This window comes from Sinocyclocheilus rhinocerous, unplaced genomic scaffold (assembly GCF_001515625.1).
Source record: "Sinocyclocheilus rhinocerous isolate Xijiao unplaced genomic scaffold, SAMN03320098_v1.1 scaffold1758, whole genome shotgun sequence".
Taxonomy (NCBI): domain Eukaryota; kingdom Metazoa; phylum Chordata; class Actinopteri; order Cypriniformes; family Cyprinidae; genus Sinocyclocheilus; species Sinocyclocheilus rhinocerous.
The window spans coordinates 166,411-188,628 of NW_015631050.1; the positions used below are offsets into that span (position 1 = coordinate 166,411).

At 35.8% G+C, this 22,218-nt stretch overlaps 1 protein-coding gene across 4 annotated transcripts in view; it reads right to left on the bottom strand.

Annotated features, from left to right (window-relative positions):
* Window positions 1–640: 640 nt before the first annotated feature.
* tafa1a (TAFA chemokine like family member 1a) overlaps window positions 641–22,218 on the bottom strand; it is a 49,510-nt gene continuing 27,932 nt past the window's right edge. For 2 of the 4 annotated variants that reach the window (XM_016554050.1, XM_016554047.1), the window contains exons 3-5: window positions 6,785–6,925; window positions 1,906–2,030; window positions 641–1,096 (exon numbers count right to left, since the gene is read on the bottom strand). In XM_016554050.1, coding sequence (XP_016409536.1) covers window positions 1,067–1,096; window positions 1,906–2,030; window positions 6,785–6,925 — 296 coding nt within the window. In that variant the 3' untranslated portion in view covers window positions 641–1,066. Of the gene's footprint in view, window positions 1,097–1,357; window positions 1,431–1,905; window positions 2,031–6,784; window positions 6,926–22,218 lie in introns of all 4 variants that reach the window. The other 2 variants (XM_016554048.1, XM_016554049.1) reach the window with 2 other exon arrangements.

Genomic DNA, 22,218 nt, shown 5'->3' on the forward strand with positions numbered 1-22,218 from the left:
ATGGTCTTAATAGGTCTTGTACCATTTAATGAAGTTATATTTGAACAACGGGAAATGAATTTGATTCAGAATATTTAAATGTCATGGTATTTTATATGTGCATGCACCAGCATATTTCAATCAGGCTTCATTAACTTCAGTAATAAATCCACAACTTTTATATATTGCTGCAGTCAAACTGATGGTCTATTAGTTTTTCATTAAACATGTAAATTCTCAGACCACTTCAGTTAAGCCTTGATGACTCAATTTGTCAAAATATTACTGAAGCCCAAAAATAATTAAAAAAAACCCAGCATCTTTAACCAGTCAACAGAACAGTGGACAAGAAAATGTAAACAAGAATGTTCCTTTGCACCGTTCGCACCCATTACGTTCACATTAAATTATTGTTTATTTTAAATTAAATACAGTTGTAACATCATTCTCACCTGTTTTGAATTCATTTTATTTATGTAAAACATTTCTTTCACCTATTTGTACAGCTTTACAGAAATCATGCTAAAGACTTATTTGGTTTTAGTATCACCACCAGAATTCATTCTGAATCTGATATAATGTTCCAGGAAACAGAGGAACATTTCTGGATTCTGGACTGGATCGGTCATTCCATGTACATGTGCTCCTCAGCATTTTGCTCACAGTCGATGCACAAAGTGTCTTAATTAAACTTGCTTGGTGAGGATCAGTCCCCTTCTGAAAATCCACATGAACAGGAAGCCAGTTTCACTACATACAGTACGAGAATTAATATGTTCTTCCGGAGACATAGGAACATCCAAGAATATTACAGTTGAAGATTATTTCAGGCAAGGTATAGCTGGTTTGAGTGCACTCCACACAAAGGGATACGAGTGTAATTATCCAGGACTCACTGAGAGGAAACAAATATTTGACAATTGTCAAACAAAAATGAAACAACGAAAGAACCAGCAGTGTTCAACGCCCACAAAGATCTTCTCAGAAAGTCTGGTGTCCGTGTTACTCAGAGACAGATGGATTTATGAGCAGAGGACTCAATTTCAAGTCATTAAACACATGTCTGTTGGTTTAGAGTTGGGAAAACTTAATTCAGCTTGTCGTCTTGGATGTTTCCCTGAAAAAGTACAGTAAATAAAAGAGGGATGAGTAATAAGAAAACAATCTGAGAATGAATTTCATGTTTGAATAATTAGCAACAAGATATCAGACAGACTAACTAAATGGGATCGAATTATCAGAATTTATTCTAAGTTCATAAATGTACCATAGTGCCTACGCCTTTGAAATCAGTAATTTGTCTGTTTTCTATCGGCCATTTTTAGTCTTCATTGAATCACAATGGTGACAGAAAAAAAAAAGGAATAAAATCAAAAACCTTCATTAAGTTCCTCCGTTATGAGCTTGCAGTGACTTTACATCTGCTACAAAGTTGTGTATGGGTGGGTATTCTGGAAAAAAAAAAGAAAAAAAAATTCACATCTGCTTTTATAGAAATTATCGTCTACCTGAAGAAACACTCTCATAGTCTCATTGGCTACTTTTATTTACAATGATTATTTGCCAGAGTGTCATTTTCTGCTTGAGGGAAGTTACATGACCGAATCGCTGCTATTTTAATAAATATTGGATTTTTTTGTGAGCTCCAGCAGTGTGCAGGTCTTCTATTTTTATAATACTTTCAGCATCCAACACACCTGCCTGCAGCCATTCAGGTGTAGGAGGGTTGTTTATTTATTGTTCTATATCATGTACTTTATTAATAAAATATTTTAGTGAAATAGGCAAAAAACAAACAAACAAAAAACGACGGAGCACAAAAACCCTTATTAACCTCATGCAATCACATACTTCACCATCAAGAGTCTTGTATTGTTAAAAAGCTAAAGAAACACAAGGAATGCTTTCGCTCGCTCCAAATCTCACCCTGGTGGTCTTGATCTTGTTTCCGGAGTAGCACATCCAGCCGGAGTTATCTGGTAGAGTCTTGCATTCCTCTCCCTCCAGACACGGCTCCATCTCACACCACCACTTCCCAATCACTATGGAGGCTGGAAGCAGATCATAACTGGGTTAGACTCTCACTCGCATCTGACTTAAAACCTCTCCAACTGCTCCTTGACCATTTGACAAATAATACTTACATGTCTGAGAATGCTTCATTAATTACTCCAAGTGTTTTTGGATAGATTTTAAGCATTTAGACTTTAAACAATTTGAGCATTGTCTAAATTCAATTCAATTTAATTTCTATATAAAAATTCTGTCATGATTTTCTTTCTTCATGCGGAGCATGAAAGAAGATATTCTGACAAATGTTTTGTTCTGTCCATACAATGGGAGTCAATAGTGAGGATAATTGTTTGGCCATCAACATTTTTTCAAGTTATTCTTTTCCATATTCTTTTGTGTTCTGCAGAAGAAAGTAAGTCATACATGTTTGGAACAACATAAGGGTGAGAAAATGAGGACGGAATTTAAATTGACATTTTTGAGTAAACAATCCCTATTAACTTAAAGTAAATTAAAATAACTAATAAGATTATTTCAATGAACACATAATAGCATATACAAAGCACACATTATTACACATAATATGTAACTAGATCATATTTGTCATATGTATATTTATTGTAATATGTGCTTTGTCAGAGGAGGAAGGCTTTTTCCAGCCAGGCTCCTCTCAAGGAAGTTTTCTCCCTCTTAAACATTTTATGGATTTTTGTTCTTGCCACAGTCGCCTTTGGCTTGTTCATTGGGGCTTTAAGGTACAATTTTCTATAAAGCTGCTTTGAAGCAATATGTTGTGAAAAGCGCTATACAAATAAAATTGACTTGAATCTAATGTGCGTGAATAGCCTCAGTGGATGTCTGCGGTCAGTAGGAGCAAAGCCATTTCACAGAGTAGCACTTTATGAAAAGTATTATTCTGAAATGAAATCCCATGCCGATTCATTCACTTAAATCACTTCACCTTGTAGTCTTAGGAAATCTTTTAAACAATTATATGGTCTGTATTCTATGTTTATATAAAATGAAGGTCAATTTACTGCCATTACAATGGAAAGTGTTATGTTATTTCAGTTGCTTGAGACAGAAGCATCATTTTTCCCACTTTGTGAAATTTATGATCATTAGCAGATAGAGAAAGAGTTAGAGACCATTAATGAAGCAGGTGCTCAGGGGTTTGAGAACATCTTATCTTTGCAAGAATATCATACATTAATGCATCAGGGTAATGCTGCCTAACATTGGAGAGAGTGTTACATGAAGATATAATATAAAGCATGCACTTTTATGTTATTAATATTATGACAAGTACATGACAAGTTTGTGATTTAATGGGTGATAATAATGGGTGAACTTAAGTCATATTCATTAATATAGTAAAACCCAAAAGCACTCAACCAATAGTTGTCTCCTTGCCAATAGGGCATTAAAATTTGATTTCCCTGTACTCAACACTTTCTCCATGGATATTTTGAAAGGGTGAACAAATGTTGATGCTTTATAGACTTTGCACACATGTACAACACAGTCACAGCACTGGCTAGGGCGAATCTAACACTGTTCTTCCCATTTTTGCCAGTTCAGCATGGCCAAGGCCAGAGAGCAATAAAAAAATCCATGGAAAACATAACCTCAGGCAAGAGCTCCGTTTTTGTTTTGTTTTTTGGATAAAAATTCAGTTTACTGAGGCCTCTTATCCTCCAAAAATTAAACAAAGCATCTCATACATATCATGTAGCCTTCAATGTCATGTACTCCTTTGACAGAGAGAGAGAGAGAGAGTTAGCCTTCAGCATCATATCCTAGAATATCAATGTGAATGAGAGGAGAATGAGAACATGGACCAGTTTTAATGGACATCATCTCAGTGACACCTCAGTAAATGTGTCATCTCGGTTTAACTAGGAACCGGAGATCATAAAATGCAACAAAATGTAACATTTTAATCCTAGTTGCTGCTAAATGTTACTGCTTCAATACCATAAAAAATTTAAGTAATTAAGAAATTAATGTAAATAGTTACTTAAGTTAATGTTACTGCAGCAAAACCTAAATATATTAATACAAATATTAATGTAATACATTTATATAAATTGCTAACATTACTTCAGTTAAAATTACTGAAAATTACCGAATTACTGATTATCAGTTTGGGGAGTAGCTAGTTACATGTACGGAGTTATGTAATTTAATTACAAAAACTGTAATCTGTTACAGTTACTGAGGAAAAAATATGTAATTAAATTACATACACACACACACACACACTATCTTTTTGTTATCTTAGTGAGGACAAGTGGATTTTTGAGGATTTTAAAAGTCTGACAGTAATCAGTGTTGAGCACTACTGTAAGGTTAATGCTGCCTGCTTTAAATGATTAAAATGATTAACAGTTGAAACCATTCATTAGAAATGTAGAAAAGTAATCAAAAAGTAATCAAATGTAATCAGTTACATTACTTTAATAAAGTAATTGAAAACACTTCTTATTACATTTTAAATAGGGTAACTTGTAATCTGTAACCTATTACATTTCCAAAGTAACCGTCCCAACACTGCTGATTATTTAACTGATAGCTGATTATTAATTGTTCATGATTACTTTCAAATCATAAAAATATATGGGATTTTCTTCAAAAACGTGGTTAAAGCTTCCAGAATCTTTCTGACGTTGTTTTTTAATAACTTGGCAGAAACTCTATATATAAAATATTAGCCTATTTTTACTTCAGTTCATGCCGGAAAACAAAATTAATACATTTATTTTTTATTTATCACTTTAATAAATGTATTTAAAATATTACAACTTCATTTAAAATTACTATTTCAAATCATTAAAACATTAATATGGAATTTCCTTCAAAAAGTGGTTAAAGCTTCCAGAATCATTCTGTCGTTGTTTTTTAATTACTTTCTTGGCAGAAACTGCATTTTTTAAGGTAAAACAGCAACAACATAAAGTTCCAAGTAACTTAAGGCAACTTTGGACTAAACGTCTGTGTTTTCCCCCTGTTGCTTTAAATAAATCAATACTTTTGAGTGCAGACCATCCTTGTGTATTTTTTTGTAAAATAGCAACTACAGAAATAACATGTTTGGAAAAACACAAACACACACACACACACAAATATCAGGAACAAAAATCACTTCCAGACACACACCTCTGCCTCTGGGCTTTATTAGTCCTCTACAGAATAGACAACACATTGCAGCCTAGAAAGAGGGAAACAGCAACTGCATATATATTTATATGTCTTGCAATGTTTGTAAAGGATTATTTTATTAAATCATGATGCTAGCCCTTGATTTAACCCTTGCCATTTAAAGAAATACAGCCTCAGTCACCGTTTACTTTCAATTCATCTTTTTTTCCATACAATGACAGTGAATGGTGACTGAGGCAGTCATTCTGTTTAACATCTCCTTTCCACAGAAGAAAGTCATACAGGTTTGGAACAACATGACGTAAATGATGTTGATTGATTCCCTTCAAGCTGGGCATTTAGGTGTTTTAATATCCAAAAACGACACAATTTACCTTGAGGAAAAGAATATCCTAACAAGCTTGACATGGGGAAAAGGTTGGATGCTCCTCCATGAGATTCAGTCAAATTTAATGTGCTTTGATTATCTGCGGGTGCGTTGCGAGTGAGATGTTCTTCCAGAAGTGTTAGTTTACAGCAGCTCGTTTGTCATAAGGACAGAGCATTAATAATGAAAAGCCCTGAGGATCTGAGCTTTTCTAGGGCAGGGACACTGCAAGAGCGACCCTGAACAGAGTTTCTTCAAACATACCACCTTTAAAAAGCTATACAGTCTTTTGGAGCTTTACGTAGCTCTACAGAGTGTGTTTATGCACAGCTGCACTGTGCAAGCCTGTTCAAACACGGCAAAGCTACATTGAGATGGTTCAAAACAGTCGAGCATCTGTTACATTTCTAACAACATAACATGAAGGACATCCAAGATGTACACAACTTTGTTTCTTTATCAGAACAGATTTGGAGAAATTTAGCTTTAAATCACTCATTCTCACCAAAGTGAATGGGTGCCATCAGAACGAGAGTCCAGACAGCTGATAAACACATCACAATAATCCCTCCAGTCCATCAATTAATGGGAAAAGCTTTTACATTAAAGGGGTCATATGATGCGATTTCAAGTTTTCCTTTCTCTTTGGAGTGAGAGAGAGACAGCGTCACATCAAAGTGGAGTCAGCTGTCTTAGCCATGGCTTGTGTACTGCTAACACATACCAGCTTCATCACTGTGTCTGTCACGCGACTCTGTTCCCTTGTCCTCTCACATCAAAATACACCAACATACATATTTGTTTAGAACTGTTTTGGACTGTTTTCACTTGTAAATTGTGCTTGATCTGTGCATATTTCTCTCCTGATTCAGATGAGACGACTTTTTCACTGGAGAAAGCAATATTATGCATAGTGGACTTAATGATGAAAAACGTCCTAATGATGGATTTGTTTAATACAAACATGCACCTTTTCGCTTCACAAGACAATAATCCAATAATCCACATGATCACTTGTAGATTATTGTGATATAGTTCTCAGCTGTTTGGACTCTCATTCTGACGGCACCCATTCACTGCAAAAGATCCATTGGTGAGCAAGTGATAATGCTAAATTTCTCCAAATCTGCCCCGATGAAGAAACAAATCTTCACCTACATCTTGGATGACCTGAAGGCGAGTACATTTTTAGCAAAGTTACATTTTTTCATGAATTGAATGCCTTTAAGTCCTTTAAGACTTCATCCATGTCTATTCACTTACCATCAACACAGGAGGGTTTATTCCTGGTGGTTCCTGCCACTTTCCCTGGTAAACAGGAGCACTTCACTGTCTGAGATCTCTCTTCAATCTTGTTTTTGTTACAGCACCTGTGTGCCGCAATCACCTCGCATGTCCCTCCTTCTGTCAAAAGACAAAGCCATTAGTAAACAAACAAAATCTCCTGACTCGCCATGTGGATCAACATTTGCAATCATTATCTCATGCATGTCATCTTTCATGGTCCCCTTATATTGCCACATAATTCATCATGCATTTCAATGTAGACACTTCAGACACTCTTTAGGGAGGATGAGGTAGTGTTTTAGAAGCAGAAGAGAAAAGAGAAGAGGGAGTGAGATATATATTAGAGATGAGATACATTTTGTACAGGTATATACACCATATTTTAGATCTAAATTCTATTGTTTAATTCATTTTTTTGCTGTTATTTTTTTCCTTGTCCCTTTCCTTTATTTTTGCATTCAGTTCTTTTGATTTAACTTACTAGTTCCTTTCTTTTATTTTCACTTTGAAATATTCCGTTATTTACTTAATTTATTATTTTATATTTCTTCCTTGTCCCTTTTTAAAAGTTCCCCTTCATTTCCTATATTTCTTTATTTACATAACATTATTTTTTTATGTTTTCCTGGTCTATTCCTTTTGCTTTCCCTATATTGCCCTATATTAACTTTATTTCTTTACTTTTTGTTTGTTTTCTACTTGTCCTTTTCTTTTATATTCCCATTCAGTTTATTTTTCCTTTCATTTATGTTCCCATTAAAATTTAATATTCCTTTATTTACTTTTTTTATTTTTTTCTCTTGACCCTTTTTTAATTCCCCCGTTCGGTCCTTTCTTATTCACTTGACATTTCTATGTTTTCATTTTATGTATTCATTGTCCCTTTCTTTTATTTCCCCCTTTATTTCTTTCTTTATTTTACCTTATGTATTTTCTGAATTGTCTATTTTGGTAGAGCAGTATGCTCTGCCAATATTGTAAATTCTAACAATCATGATAATAAAGCCGAGAAAAGGCTCTGTAGGATCAGGATAAAGGGACAGAAAGGTCTGGGTGGCTGCTGTAATTTGCCTAAGAGCACTTTAACAATGAGTGATCTGACATAAACGGAAGTCCTTTAAGAATGACAGCCTGTAAATTCCTGTATTCACAGTGAGATATTACCAAACACTATGCTAATCCAGCCTTTAGAGATAGATATATCAGATAGAGATAGAAAATCTTCAGTTCATGAGCAGATTGGACCTATTCATCACTAAACTGAGCACCAATCTGCAGTGCTCTCTGAATTCAAGGTTACAATAGATTCTTGAATAGAGTTATTTTAACAAAGATATTCAGTAAATATACTGAACAGCAAAGGGATGACTTTCTACTGTTTCAAAGTAGCATGCACTGTACATTTGTGTCAAAAACAGATATGTGTGGACAGGTGAATCAAATGATTCTACTTCTCATAAAACTGATAAAATAGTTAAGACTAAGAGTACTGTTTATATCAGTGCAAAACACCAACAGAGACCAATAAAGAGATTCATCCAAAATGGAAAATTCTGTCATTTTTTCCCAAACCAGTATGACTTCTGTTTATCCGTAGAATTATTTCTGAGATTATCCTGGTCAATCTTTTTTTGTTGTTTTGTTTTACATAGAAGTGATTAGGCTTGTTTGAGATGCTACTCGCCTCGCCTGAAATGTAGGCGAGAGTAGGCGGCTGCAGTGAGGGGAGGAGTGAAATAAACGCAGTCAAGACGGACAGTTCTGACCTCTCGAAGTGGAGCAGATACCTACGAGATCAAAGGCAGCTATCGCGTTATTCTCACTCACGTGCTGTGTTGCTTATAAACATTATATAATTACAGTTCTGATACTTTTATACGAAAATAAATATGATGAACAAGACACTCAAAGTGCTTGCTATTTAATTCCATACGAAAGGTGTATTTCTCATCCATTTTTACTTTAATACAAACATGTATTTTAGATTTTTATAGAAATATGACAACAATCACATATCTCACACAGACATCGCACTGTCATCGTGTTTGGGAACATTCATGCATAATTTAAATACATAATCACATGAAATCAGATACAACATCTTGCATTTCACTCTGTTTCTCGCACAAATCTATCGTATGACTTCAGAAGACCAGGAATACAGCACACGATTAAGAAAGAAAGTCCTCTCGATTGAGAACAACATGAGGGTGAGTAAATGATCATTTTCATTTTTGGCTTAATTTTTTTTTAAACTTTAGTACCAGCAAGCTAGTCGTCAGGGACTAGCTTATAGTACAGCGGAAGGATATGGCACCTAATGAATTTGCTTGATAAAATGTCGTTTTTTTTTTTTATATAAATAAAATGACGTTCAATTTTTTTAGTGTTTAAGTAGTTTTATGTAGCAACAATTTTATAATGGATACACACCATGGCACGACCTACAAAATTGCGTAATTTTATATGTAAAAATAATATAAGAAATAATACAGAATTAAAAAAATTAATCTTCATATTCACTCCAGGGAAAAGTGGTTTTCCATCCTAGTACTCTTACAGTCCTAAGGGGTCGAAATTGATTCGGATCCAGTAGGGAAAATGGCACACAATTATGTGCACCTGCTAACAACACAGTTCCAGTCAGTCATGGCCGTACTGTAACTAGGTTTGGCTTCGAGGAGTCAGACAGACAAATAGCATTGTGTAAATCAGGAAACTTTAATGATCCACTGAGAACTATTGTGGATTGTTGAGTAGGCCTTGTTTGTGCTTCTTTAATTATGAAAAATACTCCATTCCCCAGTGGGGCTTCAGTCAGAATTCACAGGGGTTTGTTTTCTTTAATGCCTAGTCTTAATTACATAAGACAGACCCAGTTTCCTCTTTGATCTATTGAAATTTGAAATTGATTGCTGAACCTCAGGGGCTTAACGTTATCTCGTATAGGCCTCCGTGTGGCTCCTAACTACTCAACATATCAAACAGGGGGTCAGAGGACTTTTAGAGCTGTGGTAAAGCACTGTCAAGCAGCTTTCATTAACTGAACCTTATGTCAGTGTGTGTGTGTGTGTGTATGTGCGCGCGCGCGCACGCATGAATACTGTACACTGGGGTCCAAAAGTCTGAGACCATAGTGAAAAAGCTGCTGTTTTGTATTATTTCAAATTTACTACAACTTTTTTCATTATAGCTGAATTGAAAAATTACATTAATTTGTTGTAGTATTTGTTCTCTTTTTGCTTTAATGACAGTAATTCTCAAGCTGCATGAACTCCATAAGATTGTAAAAAAACCTAGTGTTCTCCAGCATGATTTGAGATGATCCAAACAGCATCTTGAGCTTCAGTGGAAGCAAGAACCTCTGACCATCTGTACAAATAGTCACATATTTACTTATTTGATTAGTGACCTAGAAATCGTGCAAACACGTAAATATCTTATTCATTTTACGTCATAACTTCGGGCAGCATAATTTGGGGGGGGAAATTGTGATTTTTCTGATAAAAATTGTGATTGCACTTGTGATTATTTATCAACATGTCTATAAAAAATAATAATATTAATAATTAAATTATTAAACAAAACAAGAAATATTACTATTGTAGTAATATTACTATTGTACTATTGTTACTATAAAATAAAAAGAGTATTAAAAATATATAATAAAAATAAAATAATTTATTTTACAGTACACCTGTAAAATTACAATACTAATATTTAAGACTGCCTTAATTCATTTACAAACTGATGGGAAGATGGTTGGTGCATGTTGCATTCCTAAATGCACGTTATTGTGATGCAAACTCAAAGGGGACATCGGATGCCCATTTTCCACATGTTGGTATGATTCTTTAGGGTCTTCATGAAATGTCTGTAACATACTTTGGTTAAAATTCCTGAATGGTCGTGTAAAACAACACCCTTTTTACCTAGTCAAAAACAGCTCTGCTCACAGCGAGCCGTTTCGATGCATGTCTCTTTAAATGATAATGAGCTACTGCTCACCCCACCCCTCTCTTCCGTGGGGCGTGTCGACACAAGACACATGAATTGCTGCCTTGGACTCTGAATATGGCTTGGAGGTGGTCTTATTTAAATAGCTAGCTATATATGTAGAAAGCAGCTGCAAATTGAAGCAGATCACTGGATAACAGTTTCAGACTCATAAAAAAAAATCTGGCTGCGTGTTTTCTTTTCAGATTTTCTGAGCTGGCAGACATGCCAGAAACCTAACTGAATGCAAAAAAGCTGAAAAAAAGTGAAAATTTAATCCGATGTCCCAGATGCAGAGAGGATTTTGTGTGGAATTTACTGTGAACCGAGCCACTTTGAGGCACTGAAAACACTGTATCATGAACGGTTTGCGCACAAATATTTATTTGACAATATTGCATCCTTTGCGAATTGATAATCACACTAAGCCAAATCAAGATTTGGATTTTATTTTGATTAGTCGTGCATCCCTATCATAACGTTTATTTGTCCTAAAATGGTTTATGGTCAGATTTAAATTAGATTCTCATGAGCTCAGTCTTTTGGACCCACTGTATACTGTCAACCAGACTACAATACTGCATTCTCCTATTCCTTTTTTTAAACCTTATACCATTTTTAGCATTTTTGGATCTCTTTTCTGGTTCCTTTCATCAAATTTACATCTGAAATTAGATCCGGTATTCATTTAAACGGAAGAAGCCAATAGTAGTCTAGCACTTTGCTGCCATAATGTTCACTAATGTTCACTCTGCAGGAATGTCTCAAAAACATCCCGAAAATTCATTTTAAATGTCTTGCGTATAATTCCATGAAATGTTAATGACTAAGCAAACTTAGAAAACCTACAGAGTATCATTGAATGGTGCTGAGTTTCATATTTTTTAAAGACATAACATAAGGTCACCCTGAGGGAGTGTGGGCTACACCGCTGATTGATCTAGCGGATGCACTGATAGCTGCTGTGGTAGGGAATCCTGCATCATACTGCTTACTACAAGGGCTATTTCAGATACTTATTCAGTTTAATGGATATGAGACCAGGCCATCGGGGACCAATAAAAGCTCATTTTCCTGTAGCAGCCAGGGTGTGGAGAGAGAAAAATAGACAGCGTATTACACATAGGCTGTAACTTTGACTCCTCTGCTGTCTAATTAGCCAGCTGGAATGTGTGTGTGTGTGTGTGTGTGTGTGTCATATCTGTCTGTCTGGAGAAGGCGTATAGTGCGCGCATTCGGCCTCAATTGTTCCATTCATCCACAGCCATCTGCGTGTGAGTTTCCCCTGACAGGCAGGTTATATCACAACCTCTCAACAGCAAACAAACATGCTTTCAGAGGACAAACAAACAGCTACAGATGAGCAGGCACAATGCGGCACTGACTATAAACATATGAGCCTGGACAGGAAAGATTTCAGTCACATGCACTGCAAAACAGCTAGAAGGCAAACGGGATGATGAAAAGAGGAGCCAGTCTGGGTGAGGAGACGGAAATGCTGCAGACGGAAAGCAAAATCCTGACAAGATCTATTCCCTCAGTTAGGCTCCTTATGATGAATTTAGAGTTGAAGTGTGTAATGCTTCAATGTTCAATGTCTCTTATCAGAATTTAATGTACAGAACCATCTATAATTAAGCCACATTTCTTACAGAAGTGTAAACACTCTGTGGCACTATGTTTGTTTGAATGGTTTGGTAACAATTTCTTGTAAGGCAGCACTTTATGAATTTTTTTTGTGTGCGCCGAAGTGTCTATATATATACTAAGTGCAAATAGCCCGTCTATATACACTAACTCCGCCCACCATTGTCTGGTTGAGCCAGACCAAATTACAAAAAAAACAACAGCAACAAAAAAAAACCCATACAGTAATAGAAACACTGGCGTGGAGAGTAATGGTAAATGTAGATTTTGACATGCCAGACCCAAGTTTAAATCTGACTCATTCGATCACATTCTTTTCCCTTTTCCCATTGCATATCAGCTCAGAGAAGCGTTTATTTTAAATAAAAGTAAAGAAAATATTCAGTGGAAATAAAGTGCCTAATGGGTATTTAATAGGCCTGATTGAAACTGGATGTGGTTGCGTTGATCAGACTGCACATCGGACATGATGTGTGCAGCTCATATTGTCATCATCTTCCTGGACCTCCAAGTGTGCGCCGAAGTGTCTATATATATACTAAGTGCAAATAGCCCGTCTATATACACTAACTCCGCCCACCATTGTCTGGTTGAGCCAGACCAAATTACAAAAAAAACAACAGCAACAAAAAAAAACCCATACAGTAATAGAAACACTGGCGTGGAGAGTAATGGTAAATGTAGATTTTGACATGCCAGACCCAAGTTTAAATCTGACTCATTCGATCACATTCTTTTCCCTTTTCCCATTGCATATCAGCTCAGAGAAGCGTTTATTTTAAATAAAAGTAAAGAAAATATTCAGTGGAAATAAAGTGCCTAATGGGTATTTAATAGGCCTGATTGAAACTGGATGTGGTTGCGTTGATCAGACTGCACATCGGACATGATGTGTGCAGCTCATATTGTCATCATCTTCCTGGACCTCCAAGAACAATGAGCAGAAGGATAAATATGGTTAGGGTAGAGGTGTAGGAGTGGGTTAGATTGTATAGAAATATAGAAGAAAAAGTAAGATCCCAATCCATTTAAAATGCTAATAAATAAAATCATACACACTGAGAACTGTTGTTAATGTTTTTGTTATTATTGCATGCTGTTTTATACCGTAGTACAATACACTGAGGTGAAAATAGTATTTGCCACTATTTACAAGTAAAAATAGCATCTAACACTATCTATACAAAGAAATACGATTTTGGGGCTCGACATAAAGTCTTGACATTTGCTTGTCCTTTGAACAAGTAAATTGGTCATTCACATATCTGAGTAAAAAAAAGTTACTTGTCCCGAAAGAAAAAATGATTTTTTTTTCTTGTGTAAATGTAATTTATTCTGAAGCAATATTCTCATCAGTGTTGTCAGCTCTTACTTACTTAAATAGACATATTTGTGATATTTACTCCCTTAAATTGATTTCCAGGGCATTTTTTGCTTTTGTAAATGGAATATTTTCTCTAACCTTATTAAATGTACGCAACATCTTTCAAGTCAAATGCTTAAATTTCATCAATAAATTTTAATAAGACATTAGGGCTGTTACCAACCAAATGATTATCACCAAAATCCACTGCAGATGTAAGCTGCATCTGAAGTGGCATTTAGATGCATTTACACAGACTGTTTCATGAAGCTCAGAGGTATCATGAATCCATTTGGTATGAGATCAATAAATTTTTTTTAATTTATTTATTTTAATATTGTATATACAAATATGAAACGTTGGTAAAAATGCAATGATACTTTTACATATGAAACTAATCAGCCAGTAGGTGGCGCCAAGGGACTGTCTTAATAGGCTTGTTCGAGATGCATCAGCGCTGCACAGAATGATCGGTGTATGACATCAAAGTACCGGGAGAGCCATAATAGAGCAGACGACTCTTTATGCTTTTGAATTGTTTTCGCTGTACTTTGATGTCATACACCGATCGTTCTGCACAGCGCCGATGCATCTCGAACAAGCCTACTGTTAGTGCGTTATTGATTCATTTATTCAACTGATTCGTTCAATCGGCTGATTCATTCACGAATATGACTATCGCTGCATCCGAAATCGCATACATCATACTACCCATATTCATACTATATAGAACGTATTTTTTTAACGTTCGTGAAGTAAATCAAAATTCAGATGTAGTACTACCTACTCTGCACCGTCTTTATGAATGGCTCACTGAATCATTGACTCACTTGATTAGTTCCAAAACACAGAATCATTCAGTAACAAAACACCGAGATGGGCGACTGTTCTGCTGTGATCTTTGTTAGGGACTATTTTCGTCAATCAATATTGTGTCTAAAATGTAAATCACTTAATATTAACAAAAAATGTTATCGAACTGTTTCATAAAATCAATATCACATTTACAATCGTGCGGATATTCTGGAAAACGGCACTCTTGGTCTTGTGATGTTGCTTATCATATGTTATAAATATAAAAAACAATATTTTGAATTTTCACCGCAGTACGTTTGTGATTCTTTGTGTGTGCTGTTGCTCTCATTTGTACTGATTTCTACACGAGTCTCACACACAGACAGGCGGCGCAAGCCTCAACTGGCACAATCTTCAATACATTATTCATTATCAGTCGCTGTTTACACTGAATGTAATAACATCAGAATCATTCTTGCCTAAGTTTCGGTGCTTCCCTAGTTATTTTTTGTTATTGATGTTTTAATCAGTCTACTTGTCCAGTTGGGCAAGTAAAATAATTTTTCACTTGCCCCTTTAAATAATCCACTTGTCCCTGATAAGCGTTAATGTCGAGCCCTATAGTTTCACTTAATGTAATAGCATCTATCGCTATTAGTGTTAATAGCACTTAACACTATTTGCACTTATTGCAAATAGCCTTATTTTCTCCACAATATTTTGCAATTAATTCAGCTTGCTTAATGTGCAGACTCCATTTTTAGGTTAAAAACAACCCAATTTGGGTTGAGGTAAAAAGAGCTGTATGATGATGAGTTTACGAGAAAAACAAAGGCAAGGAGCTCCATTTGTTTGCATATACTCTAACAGTGCTGTCAACAGCAGTTGATGAGAGAGCAGACTGATGACACGCACAAAAATCACAACCTCCACCACTATTACACACTGGCCAGGGGTGTTTATTCCTGTGGGTGTTACATCACAGGATGCTGTCACTCTTCTGGGAAAAACTGAAATTGGTGAGTACTGTTCACTGATAAATTGCTTTATCCTCGCAACCCTCAAAACAAATTTGTCACCAATAGAAAATAAAAATCTGTTTCTTACAACCAAGCTGCTTCCACCAGGGCTAAGAATGAACTCTGAGGCATGGAACAGAGGTTATCTATTCCAGTGCACATGAAACGCATCCCTAGCAGTGTATTTTTACCCAGTGGAATAAAGGCTAACAGGGGTTTACTGCTACAGAAAAACATCCATCAATAGAGCAGAATTATTAACCTGTGAAGTAAACATAAACTGCATAAAAACTTTTTTTTTTTTTTTAATCAGTATCTGTACACATTCAAAAGTTTGGGGTTGATGAGATGCTTTAATGTTTTTGAAAGAAGTCTCTTATGCTCACCAAAGCTGCAGTTATTTGATCAAAAATAGTGAAAACAGTAATATTATGAAATAATATTGCAATTTAAAATAACCCTTTTCTATTTTAATATATTCTAAAATGTATTTATTTACATTTATTTTTTTGATGACAAAGCAAAATTTTCAGCAGCTTTCCCTGTGACACGATCCATCAGCAATCATTCTTATATACTGAGTTGCTGCTCAAGAAACATTCCTTATTGTGTTGACATCAGTTGTAATGCTTAATATTTTTGCAGAAACTGCAATAATTTTTTTCAGGATTCTTTGATGAGTAGAAAGTTTGAAAGGACAGCGTTAATTTGACATAGAATTTTTATTGTAACAATGAAAAAGTCTTTACTGTCACTTAGGCCTGGGCGATAAAACGGTGTCGATATTTATCGACGGTACACCCTCTTCGATAACGATAGAAAAACTGTTCGATATAGCGCACGATATATAGGCACGTGCTATGAGTGACGCAGACCGCAAACACGAACACATGCTGAATTGAGTGCTGTGCCTGCCTGTGATGGGTGTGCGTGATGGGCGATTCGGCTCTTTGTATTAAGCAATGCATAAATACATGATGCTGGTTTGTTCATAATTGTTTATGCAATTTACGAAATTATGTTTGATTTATATTAGTTAATTTAGATGTAATGCACGTTTTTTTTTTATAGACAGTTATTTCCTTTGCGTTGGCAAATGCGCTGCATTATTTTGCTCATTGCGCCCTCCTGTGGCTTCGGGAGACAAGCCAAAAGTTTCTTTCAGACCTGTTTAATCTGCATATAAAACATTAGAAATGAGATATTTGTTTAATTTTTATTTTGTGTTTGACTGTTAAAACAAAAAATATTTGTTGTTTGTCTCAATAAATTGTGTTAATGTAAAAATGCAGTGGTTAAATTTAAAAAAAAATTTCTATTGCTCTTTGTTTTAAAAATGTCAATAATTATCGATACCCAACGATATGAAACATTATATCGTTGATACATTTTTTAGCTATATCGCCCAACTGTCACTTTTAATCAATTAAATGCATCTCTGCATTCAATTGTACATAAAAGTATTAATTTATTTCCCCAGAAACTGACCCCAAACTGTATTTTTTTTTTGTTATACAGTTTTGCTTCTCAAATATTATTCTTTAAGCATGTTACGATAATCACTATTTCATCTCTTTTCTGTAAAAAAAATTAAGTATATAATTTTTGCAGCAACAATAAACTGATTTAACTGCAAAGCCCTTGTTCTATTATGTTGTGAGAATTATCTTTGTACAGAAGTCATTCTCTGTTGAATTGAGGTCTGGCCTCTGACTGAGCGACTCCAGGACATTACACGCTTCTGTTTTAAGTCACTTCAGTGACTTTTGTTGTAAGTTTTGTGTCTTCTTGTGGGAAGATGAATCATCTTCCATGTCCCAGAGCACCAGGATTTTTCTACTTTGCTTTCGATTTTGTTCTCTATCCATTTTCCTTTCGCTTTTTTATGAGTTTTCTGGTCCGTGCCACAAAGAATTGTGCTTCAAGCGTGATGCTTCTTAACAATAGGGATGCTGTGCTCATTGTGATGTGCTGTGTTATGTTTGTTCCAACACAGCACTTTGTATTAAGGCCTGAAAGTTGGAATCTGGTCTAACAGAATCTTCTTCCAAATTGTGAGTCTCTCCTACACGCCTTTTGGGCAAAACTCCTGCCGAGATGTGGTGTGTGTGTGTGTGTGTTTTCTCCCAACAAAGTCATTTTGGTTCCAGGCAGTTTTCTGAACTGTGTTTGCTATTGTTGTCTCACATGCACAGTCTTCTGTGTTCATCATAGAGGGCTGTAACTCTGTTAGTGTTGCCAGGTCAGTGTTTCTGTTAATGACCTCTGCTTCTGTTGCTCATCTCACCCAGACACTGTTTTGGAGAACAGCCAGTTCTGGACAGATTCACAGTTGTTCCTCATGTCCAAACCATTTCAGTGATGGAAGTCTCTCTCCTCAGAGGTACATTAAGTTCTTTGGGTTGCCTTCCACTGACTGGTATTTTTCAAAAACCATGTCTCATAATTACTTTTAGTGTTCCTCTGTGTTTCTTTGGAAATACAATATCTCAGTACAGCTTGAAACGCACTCAAATGGATTCCTGTCAAGTCATTGTGTAACTTGGCAAAGGGTAATTAATATTATAAAAGTAATTTGTCAAGCAAAGGGGAGTATAGTACTAAATTATATATATATATATATTTTTTTTTTATTGTATTTTAAAATGAATTAATATAATAGCTATTTTTTCCATTATAGCGCACTAAGCGCAGTGGGTTTAACTAGTTTTTCTTCAGAAGTTTACTTTGGATATCAATTAGTGACCCAACAGAGAACCAAAATTGTTTTCTTGGAAACTAAATATAGATTCAAATGTGAATAAACAATCCATGTTTATTCACATTTTAATCTATATTTAATGTAGTCTGCATCTTATTTTGTTATCTTGAGTAGCTTTATGGTTTTTGAGGATGCGTGCATGCAACCTCTTTTTGCCTGAAGTTACAGGTGAATGTGCACCAACATATCTTTGGGTTTGATTTTACCATTGTGCATTCCATGCATGATTAGATGTTCAGTTGCATTTTATTATTTGCATTTAGCTGCTTGCATTTTGTGATGTGATCAGAACAGATTTGTGGCTGTTCACATTATTTTTTTAAATGTGGCCAATATCAGATTTGTGTGTAACCTGATCATGGTCTTGAACTGACTCGCTTGTGCAAAAGAACTATAACAAATACGGCAAGTAGCGCTCTGTCATGTGGAAGGCCATTGAAGTCAGTGTTTATGAATACATTTAAAAGGTGATATACTGTGGAAGCCTACGAATTTGTGCACAGGCTATAAAGGAGGACAAAGACAGGGTAGAGGAGATAATATTTAATGAAATATTTACAATATGACCAAATTTAGCTGGTATAGAACTAACACTGTAATACTTATGAGTTCTAACACCTGACTGTCTGTCACCATCTACTGTAGCAGCTGTCTTCCATATTCACCAGTGACCAAAGAACTACCGCAAGGTAACATCTTTGGAGTGACAATTGTCAATCTAAAGTGAAATAAAAGTCACATGAATTCCAATATGACTGTTCAGACTGAGATTGCATTGCAAAACATCAGACCTTTGTCTGATTTAGGAGCACATATGGAAATGGACCACATCAGAATCGAACAGATTTCCATGTGGTTTGTGCTGTTCACATTGTCATGAAAAAAAAAACAGATCTGAGTCACATATGAGCAAAAAATCGGATTTTCCTGCATTCTGAACATGAATTTTTTGTTTATGGAGAGAGCCAAAAAATTTGTAATACTGTAGAAGCCTATTTCCACCTCAAACTAAAAATGGAAAAGGTAATTGTGGACTCAGGTTGTCATACAGTATATGAAGTCATGAAGATATAAAGTCAAGGATGAGAAATACACTACTGTTTAAAACTTTTCTATTTAAAAATAAATGCTGTTCTTTTGAACTTTATATTCATCAGAATCCTGAAAAAAAAAATCATTTTCCACAAAAATATTGTGTATAAATGTTTCTTGAGCAGCAAATCAGCATATTAGAATGATTTCTGAAGGATCATGTGACACTGAAGACTGGAGTAATGATGCTGAAAATTCAGCTTTTCATCAAAGGAATAAATTACAATTACAGCAGTAATTGTAAATCATAATAACAAGTTTCACAGTATTACTGTTTTTACTGTATTTTTAATCAAATAATCGGTGCGCATAAGAGACTCCTTTTGAAAACATAAAAAATTCTTACTGAATCCGAACAAAAAAATAAAGCCACAACAGTGAGATACACAGTTGCAAACTTCTTTTTTCTTTAATAGTCAGGTGAAAACAGTATTATAATAAACCATTGCTCCATCATGTAAATCTGGAGGGGTTTATGGGGAACTAATTACTTTTTACAGACTTTCATAGACTCTCAAAACAATATGCACTTCCCGAAAATGCTAGCACTAGCTGAGAACAAGCTTTTGGAAAAACTTTTAAATGTTCAATCTCTCTGCTGCTGCTGCTGCTGCTGGCATGATGTCAGTCTGATGGAGTCATGCTGTTCAGAGCTTTGAGATGAAGCTGATTCACAATGAGAGATTTCACATGAAGGGCAAACAGAGAGACGCCCCAGCGCACACCCCTTTAAAATGCACGGCACCATGTCTTAAACAAAATATAATTAAAAAGAAAGATCATATTGAAAGGTGTATGCTGAACTAATATTTGTTCTCCAGTAAACAAATGCAAAAGATATTCTGTTGAGGCATCTCTTCACCTCTGCCCTGAGTGTAGTTCATTGCCGAGGCAGAGCAAGGCTGTTTTCTGACCCCGACCACTAAAGAATAAGATATTTGAACTGACTAGAAGCTAATGCATTTTTGCCACATCTCTGTAAGCAACTCACGTGTGAATATACAGGTTTTTTATTTACTCATTCCAGTGGCCGTTGGGCATGGTTATATATCACTGCTAAAATTATGCAAAAACTCTCAATGGGCACACATTCCATTTATTATCTCTGTCGTAGATTCATTTTTCTGAAACAATGCCCTTTCAAATGGCGGGTAGTTTTTTTTTTTTACACTATGATTTTTACAACACGTGTATTTTACACATGGGTGAAGCAAATATCAATAGCGGGACTGAAAGCACGAGTCACAGAAGACAAATGAAAGCTGGTGGTTTATAAAACTACACATGCCTCCGAGCACCACTATCCAAGCGCTGAGTGAAAAACAGCCTGACAAGGGAGGCCTGTATAAAACTGCCAATGTTTTATTAAAATGCCGTGCAACTACAAAAGGGGAGAGCTGGTGTTGTTTTTAGATGAAAAAGAAATGGCATGAAAGGGGGTAAAGCGAAAGGGGACTGAAGAAGAGAGAGGGAGGAGAAGGAGAGGGGAAGAAAGGGTAGGGGATAGGGAAAAGAGAGAGGGAGAGAAAATCTATCCACATCAGTATGCGTTTCCTCAAAGGCTGTCAGCGGGCTGTCACATTCAGAGGGGGCTGAAGCTTCAGACAGTGGAACTGATCTGGGGCATGAAATCATATTCTGAATCTCCTAAAGGACCTTAAGAAAAGCTGCCCCCCCCCAAAAAAAATTGTGGGTGCTCTGTTTTTTCACTAGATTCACCAGCATACTGGCACATGCAGCACTACCAGCACTCGTGATTTTACACCAGACTTCAGTGTGACAGACATATCTGAGACTGATGGCAGTTGACAGAGTGAGAGTGAGTTACATTAAAAAAAGTTACATTTCAAAAAAAGATACATTAAAGTATAATGTGGACATTTGAACATCATAACCATATGCACATTCACGTTTTGTTTTGTGAGTGGAAAACACTGCTGTTTCACTTGGTGCCATAGACAAAATGAAGGTCCTTAATCAATGTTCATGCCAGAATTATTTTTGGAGAATGAAAACCATTGCACATGTTTGGTTTATAAAAAATAGAAATATTAATAGAAATACAAATATAAAAACACAAATGAATAAATATATCAATAAATGTATATTTTTTCACAAAAATAAAAAAATAAATATGGCATCCACTGGACTAAGATAGTTGATAAATACAGTGGGTATAGAAAAGAATCACTCCCCTTTAAAATAATAATTTTGTTGCTTTGCAGCCTGAAATGAAGACGGACACAGTTTTTGTTTTATCCAGCTGTTTTTTTTTACTCAGTGCAATTTATTGGGGCAGTCGTGGCCTAATGGTTAGAGAGTTGGACTTGTAACCCGAAGGTTGCGAGTTCGAGTCTCAGGTCTGGCAGGAGAGCAGCGCCACCCCCAATACCATGACTGAGGTGAGACCCTTGAGCAAGGTACCAAACCCCCAACTGCTCCCCGGGCGCCACAGCAATATGGCTGCTCACTGCTGCGGGTGTGTGTTCACAGTGTGTGTGTGTGTGTTCACTACTGTGTGTGTGCACACTTGGATGGGTTCCAAGTATGAGTCACCAAACTTGGCCACATATCACTTCACTTCACTTAACATCCAAGTGAAAGATATAACACCAACATGTTAGAAAAAAAAAACAGAATCACAGAGTTGGAAAAAGGATCACCCCCCTCCTAAAAAGGACTTGTAAACTCAATCAGTTGTAGCTAATCACCTTCTCAATGGCACACAAAGACTTTC